Genomic DNA, 7,021 nt, shown 5'->3' with positions numbered 1-7,021 from the left:
GAGAGGCTCGGAGCGGCGGCCGAGCGGCGGGCGACGGGGGCGGGGGACTCGGGCCGCGGCCGGGGCTGAGCCGGGGCCATGGAACCGCCGCTGCCGGGCTAGGGAGGGCCGGCGCCCCCGGGCCCGCGGCGATGTCGGGCTACGCGCGCCGTCCGGGCGCCTCCCCGCTGTCCCGGGCCCGTAGCCTCGTCATTCCGGACGGTGAGCGGGTGGACGGGCGGGCGGGCTGGGGGGAGGGCGGCCCAGGCGGCGCCCCAGGCTCCGGGCCTCCGTCCAGGTGGGCGCTGGCCGCCGGTCGCGCCGAGGTCCAGGTGAGGTGGCTGCGCAGAGCGCCGGCGCGGCGCGCGGTGAAGTCGCTCTTATTGTTATTCCAGCTGCTGCGTTCTATGAGCGCCGGTCTTGTCTCCCCCAGCTAGACTGTGAGCGCCCCCATGGCAGGGACCCGGACTCCCACTTCTTCGGCATTCGGCCGACGTTTATGTGCTATGTGCCCAGTCCGGTGCTAGCTTCCGTGGGAGACTCAGGTGAGAGACGAGCCGCAGGGACCCCGGGTCCCGGCACTACCTGTAGGTTAGCCCTGCCGTAGCGTTAACTCACCCCTTGACCCAGCGGTGAGCGCTGAGCGCCACTGTACGCCCGGCACTGGGAACACAAAGGTGGAGAGCGTCCAGCCGCTAGGAGCTCACAGTCTGGTTTTGGGGGAGACTCGCCCCCCCCCCAGACAGACAGTTCCAATGTAGGATGGCAAGTGCCGGAACAAAAGCGTACTTCCCTGTGCTGGAGGGAGGGCCAGGTAGCCTTCAGCCATAGGCATGGTTGGAAGCCCGCTGCCGCCAGGCAGTGGCCAGCCTTCCTTCATCCTCCCCCTCCCCAAGCAGCTGCCCCGGGGGCCATCCAGGGTATGTGGGGAGTGTTCAGGTGGTCGCATCAGGGCCTGAGAGGCTGAGGGCAGCCGTGGGGGCATTCAGGAGGTGTCACATACAGGAGGACATGCGCAGTCCCATTGAGCATTAGAACCTACTGGGAGCTTTTTCTGAATTACACGCCACGTCCCATGGAAAGCAGCCCAGGGGCAGGAGCCCAGGGGCTTGTGTTTTAAAGGTTCCCCAGGCTGTGAGAAGCACTGCAGTGCAGACCCTATGTCAGGGAAAGCTGTGGTTGGCAAGGATCCTGGTGACCACGGGTGACGGTGTCTCTCTGCAGATTTTGTCTGCGGAAAGGGGAAGTGTGCTAAGCAAGGTCCACCAGGAGCCCAGGAGACACATTTTGGAGGTAGAGTACTTCAGTAATCCTTTTTTTCTCTCTCTGACCAACATGCAGTTCCAGGGGATAGGGTTGTCCATCTGACACCATATACCTAGTGCACCTGTAGCAAACAGAGCAAGTAGAGTGGAACCCACAGATTCAGGCTTGATCCTACGGTAGAAGGAAGTAGGGTACAACCTGAGACATAAGGGCCAGCAGGAAGGTGGAAAGTCACTCCTAGGGGTCTGAAAGACAGCAAGGGCTGGAATCATAGGAGCCAACTTTTCACAAAGCTGACCCCTGGGCTCAGATGATTGGTGAACTAAAAGGGCCACAGTGTGGCTGGTTAGGTAGTAGGAAGGTGAGAAGGACGGGGGCAGGGTGGTGATTCCCAGCTTGGTGGGGCCTTTGGAGCTGGGTCAGCCCCTGGGGGAGTGCAGGCCATCCCCGCCCAGGTGGTCTCTGTGCCAGAGGTATAGGAACCAAGGTGCTGGGTGTGGGAGGGAGAAAGGAAGGAGGCCCGTTTTGCGGGCCAGCTACCTCGCTTCCTGGTGTTGCTGAGTCCTGGTGCAGTGAAGAGGGTGGGAAGAGAAATGAATAGGGGAGTCCCCTTTGCCGACCTTCAGGAGACTTCATGTTTGTGATCTTTGTCGTTATTTCAGATGATAAACTTGGAAATCTCGAAGAAGCAAATCCATTCTCCTTCAAAGAGTTTCTGAAAACCAAGAACCTCAGCCTGTTGAAAGAGGACACAGCCAACAGCAGGCTGCTTTCAAAGGTAACCCTCGGGTCACTTGCCGTGACGTGCGGACCCCCGAGCTGGTCGCCTCCGACGTGTAGCGTTCCTCGCAGGAGGCTGTGCAGGTGGTGTGGGGAGAGCGGGGCGTCTGAGGATGCCTTGGGGAAGCTGTGTGGGCCCCCCTGGCTCGCACCCTCCCTGGTGGGCAGGCGGAGCTTCTGTGTCCCGGCCTCAAGCATCAGGAAGAGAGGCCAGCCGTGGCTTTCGGGCCTGAGCCGTGCCTTCTGCTGTGTCCTTTAGGAAGCCACAAGGTACTCACTGGGACTCAACTGCAGCTCGGCGGCCTCCCAGCCCGTGGGCTTTGGCCTGGAATACCAGCAGCCGTTCTTTGAAGACCCGACGGGGGCGGGTGACCTCCTGGACGAGGATGAGGACGAGGACGGGTGGGACGGGGCCTACCTGCCGTCCGCCGTGGAGCAGGCCCGTTCCCCGGGAGCCTCGGCCAGCACGTCGCCCTGCAGCACGTACATCTCCTTCTTCTCCAGCCCGCGGGAGCTGGCGAGGCCCGAGGCCCTGCCCCCCTGGACTCTGAGTGACTCCGACTCTCGAGTCTCTCCGGCGGCCAGCCCCGGCGCAGACTTTGCAGCCCACGGAGAGTCCCTGGGGGACAGGCACCTTCGGACGCTGCAGATAAGTTACGAAGCAGTAAGTGAGGGGGCTGTGCGTCAGCACCCTGGCAAATGACCCGTGTCTGAGCAGCATTCTTAGAGAAAACCCGGAACCTTCTGGTGTCCCGGTGGTCTGGGGATGGTTCCAGGACAGGGCGTCCTGGCGCAGCAGTGTGCTCCAGTGTCTCCACGCCGAGCACTTCCCTGTGCGGGCAGGTGACGTGTGAATATGGCCGACTGAGGGGCAGTCAGGGGCGACCTGTGTAGGAACGGACCGGAACAAAGTGAGACCCCCAGAGGGCTGCCCCACAGAAAGGGTCCGCTTCAGCGTGCTCGGAGTAGAAATTTTTTAAAATGTTACAATGCCCTAAAAACAAGTTATGTAAGTAAAGTTGGAGTTTGACCACAGGCCCTAAGTTGATGCCTTTACTCGTGGTTTCTCTGCAGGTGGCCTGTGGGTTGACTCGAGAATACTCCTGTTTAACAAGAAGTTCCAGAGTCAAATTGCAGAATTGCAGACCCTTCTTGAGGGAGACACACTGAGTTTCTAATGAGGAATTTTTTTTCTCTGCAGCTGAAAGATGAGAATTCTAAGCTAAGAAGAAAGCTGACTGAAGTGCAGAGCTTCTCTGAGACGCAAACCGAAATGTAAGCCTTTAGTTAGGGCTGCCCTTCAGAACATAGGACACCAAGTCATTTCCAAAATGGGAATGCCATGGTCAGGCTTAGGCAGAGTCTGGGCTTTGTTCTTTGTCAACCCTCAGCATCAGACAAGTTTCTCATGTTGTGTCAAAGTGTATTTTAAACATTGGCCTGAGTCCGCCATGTTGAGGACAGAGCGGCTGACTGTCAGGCCCGCCAGGGGGACCGTGGTTGGCGCTCACCCCGACCGGCTGAGGCGGTCGCCCCGTGCTGTGCCTCACTCACACTGCTCATTCTGAAACAGTGGGTGCTTGTGGTCTTTATTGAATCGATCCAGTTTTAGTGCCTTTTAGAAGTACTCCCGGAGTCAGCTGCGTGAGTTATTAGTGACATGGGTGTGTTCTTTAACAAGGGTGAGGACACTTGAGCGGAAATTAGAAGCTAAAATGATCAAGGAAGAGAGCGACTACCACGACCTGGAATCCGTGGTGCAGCAGGTGGAGCAGAACCTGGAGCTGATGACCGTAAGACCGGGTGGCACCAGTCGGGGGAGGGGGGGCATTGTGAAGTGTTGGGCGTGTCACTCTTAAGGTGGACCAGAGCTCTGGCCCGGTTGGTCCCAGAAGCCAGCTATGAGCACGGGGCAGAGCTTCTGTGAGAGGAGGGTCCCTCACGATGGCTGTGTGACTGTAGGTGGGCCTGCCTGGCGGGAGCTGGCCAGGGGCACCGGGTGAGGGCTCAGGTGTCCACATTGCCACGTCAGTGATGCTTTTGTGTTTTTGGGGGGGTTTTTTTGGCGACAGAAACGTGCAGTGAAGGCAGAAAATCATGTCACGAAACTGAAACAAGACATAAGCTTGCTGCAGGTAATTGGACAGTCTCAAGTTTCATGTCTTTGTGAATACAAGTGACTCGGGAAAAGACACCAAAGAGCCTCTGATGGGCTCTTACCTCCCTGATGGACAGGCAGTGTGAGCTCCTCGGGCGCAGGTGAAGGTGACAGCTCAGTCCCCAAGGGCCATGGCCACTCTGGGCCATGTGCATTCTTGTACAAATCTCTTAGTCCCGTGGGTTAGTGCCGAGAACTGGCTCGAAGTTGAGGGGAGGTGTTAGGAGCCCCCCAGTTAGGAAAGAGCCCTATTGTCAAGGCTGGGCCCCATCCTCTTCCAAGGTGCCCTGTTAGCTTTAGGTGGACAGCTCGTGGATGCTCACTGTTCACTATAAAACTCTTTAACGGCCGCTTACCCTCCCCCAGGCACAGGTCTCAAACTTCAAGCGTGAGAATGAGGCCCTGCGCATGGGCCAGGGTGCCAGCCTGACGGTGGTGAAGCAGAACACTGACGTGGCCCTGCAGAACCTCCGTGTGGTCATGAACAGCGCCCACACCTCCATAAAGTGAGCAGCGGTCACCAAGGGGAGTGGGAATGGCGGGGCACTTGCACAGTGTTGAAGACCATGAGCGCACTGGCTGCCGCCCACAGTGGCAGTGCTCAGGACAGGGCTGCTTGATGGTCCTGTTAACCCCGAGGTCATGGGGCGTAGAGGGCCAGCAGGCTCTAGCCTGTGCAGTGATGGCTGTTTTCACCTGACAGGCATGGGTGTTAAAGCGAATCCCATCCCATCCTCCTCATCCCCCACAAACTGGCTCCTCAGAGGCCCCTACAGGCTGCCTGAGCAGTGAGAGCTCCTGGGAGACAGCAGTGGTGTCATAAACAGTCCTCACACTGTCTCCCATTGGCTGGGTGCTGAGGGCACCTGTGTGAGCGCCCGAGTTGCTTCAATGAGGGCCTCTGCAGGGTGGGGCCAAGACCTCAGGTCCCTCCACTCAGCTCTCTCCACCGTCTGCTCGGTCCCTCGTTCTGTTGAACAGTGTGGTAGCAGTTCGTGGTATCCGTGTTTTCATTTTAGGCAGCTGGTTTCTGGAGCCGAAACGCTGAACCTGGTTGCTGAAATCCTCAAGTCCATAGACAGAATTTCTGAGATTAGAGAGGACGAGGAGGAAGAGCCCTGAGACGTCCACTGGCAGCTCTGTTTACATTCTGAAATCACTACCTGATTTAAAATGCCATTGTGTCTTTAAATATGCAGTCTTCACAGTAAAAATATTTATCATGAGATACTAATTTCATGACCTAGAACAGTATTATTAGCCAACCGCAATGAGGAGCAGCTCTAGTGAGTCGCACCTCAGGTTTCTATTCTATGCAGCCCTTCCTTGGTGAACTTCCTGCTGTTAGAGACTATGAGCTACTGGAAGACATGTTTATAAAAGCCACCAATTTTTTTAATTTACTGAACATGAACACAGCAGTTCTGTGATTGTCTTCCACTATTCCAGAACATTCATTCTAAGATAAGTTTAATCGATTGTCCTTGATTTCACAAGTAAAGAAAAACACTAAATGAGCCGACATCCAGATGATTGCCTTGGACAGGGCCCTGTGCCTTTTTGCCATTGTTCAGTGCCCCCTCTGGCTCAGTCCACTCCTGCAGCTTTCACAGGGGTGGCTCTTGGGGTTGGTGGCCTGAGTGGGGACACCCCACGTGATGGACACTATCCTCTGGCAGGTACCAAGGTTGGCACGATTCTACACTGTGAAGCGTGGAAACATACCTCTTTAGGGGCCTTCAGGTTTGAAAAGATGTTTTTGATGGAGGGTTTTGATTCATGTTCCTAGTGGCCTTTTGTATAATGAAGTCTGGAATTCAGGAATTCAGAGGACGTGCAGAGCCTTCCCGGTTAGCACGAGTCTCCCAGACTGCCTTTGCAGCAGCTTTCTGACATAGGGAGGCTTAACATGCACTCTGTGCCTTTTTGGCTGTTTTCCTGTAGATGTTATTTTTTAAAATACATTTTCCCTCCTGTTCAAATGGACGACTTTCTTAATAAATTCTAAAATGCACATACTTTGTCCTTTTTTTCTGACTTATCCAGTTCTTTATGCTTGAGAATCAGATTGACTGCCCTCTACGCCAGGGCACGCATCTGGTCCTTGTCTTACGGGGTGATTTATGCAGAAGCCTGCCTGTAGGGTCCAGGGTAGCGCAGACCTCTGCTGCCTACCTGGCATGTTTGGAGGTGGATAGATTGGATTCTAGAATTAGAACATTCTTGGAGATCATGTGGTTGAATTTTCAAAAGGTGATAAACTGCTAGACCTTCTGATCTTGGCTACTCGGAAGAGCATTCCAGAAATCACCATTGAACTGTCCTTCAGCTCATCCTCTAACTTCAGACATCGTGCTAGAAGGAGGTTCTCTTCTGGGTGTACACACAGGAGCTCTGGGAAACCTGTAAAGGCTGGGCTGGACTACCATGGGGAGGCTGCTTGCTGCCTCCGGCAGGGCATGTGGAAGGAGCAGAGCTTTTTACCAGGAGCTGGGGGATATACTGCAGATCGCCTGCCCCTGCTCTTCAGCCCCCTCGGAATGCTGCGGTGGAACAGGGTGGGTGGGATAGATACAGACCTATACAACCCTCAACTTTAATATAAAGTGTTCACCCAGTAAAAGCCTTGAACATACAAGTCAGGCTAACATTGCTAAATGCTCACCTCCGCCTCTGGATTGCTGCAGGGCTGCAGGTCCGCTCGCCACTCTGCACGGGAACAAGCCACTTCATGGCTCTGCCCTTCCAGTGCTCACTTCCAGGTGGACTGAGCTCCTGCTGCCCTATAGGCCCGCTCCTTTTGGAGGGGTTCCCACTCACTTCCCGAAACGCGCCCTG

At 55.8% G+C, this 7,021-nt stretch overlaps 1 protein-coding gene across 3 annotated transcripts; it reads left to right on the top strand.

The window, feature by feature from the left end:
• The first annotated feature begins 90 nt into the window (after positions 1–90).
• On the top strand, positions 91–6,197 carry ENTR1 (endosome associated trafficking regulator 1). 3 transcript variants are annotated; one of them, XM_087822944.1, is made up of 10 exons: positions 91–201; positions 375–524; positions 1,204–1,272; positions 1,908–2,023; positions 2,285–2,689; positions 3,227–3,300; positions 3,707–3,818; positions 4,098–4,160; positions 4,550–4,689; positions 5,203–6,197. In XM_087822944.1, the coding sequence occupies exons 1-10, from the start codon at positions 132–134 to the stop codon at positions 5,303–5,305; spliced, it is 1,302 nt and encodes a 433-aa protein (XP_087679070.1). In that variant the 5' UTR covers positions 91–131; the 3' UTR covers positions 5,306–6,197. The 3 variants fall into 3 exon arrangements, with proteins under 3 accessions (XP_087679070.1, XP_087679071.1, XP_087679072.1); XM_087822945.1 differs by lacking the exon at positions 375–524 and having other exon boundaries at positions 94–201; XM_087822946.1 differs by lacking the exons at positions 375–524; positions 1,204–1,272 and having other exon boundaries at positions 95–201.
• The last annotated feature ends 824 nt before the right edge of the window (positions 6,198–7,021 follow it).

Source organism: Miniopterus natalensis, chromosome 12, assembly GCF_054644295.1.
Source record: "Miniopterus natalensis isolate mMinNat1 chromosome 12, mMinNat1.hap1, whole genome shotgun sequence".
NCBI classification, from domain to species: domain Eukaryota; kingdom Metazoa; phylum Chordata; class Mammalia; order Chiroptera; family Miniopteridae; genus Miniopterus; species Miniopterus natalensis.
The sequence above is the reverse complement of the archived record's forward strand: the minus strand, read 5'-3'. Positions and strand labels throughout refer to the sequence as shown.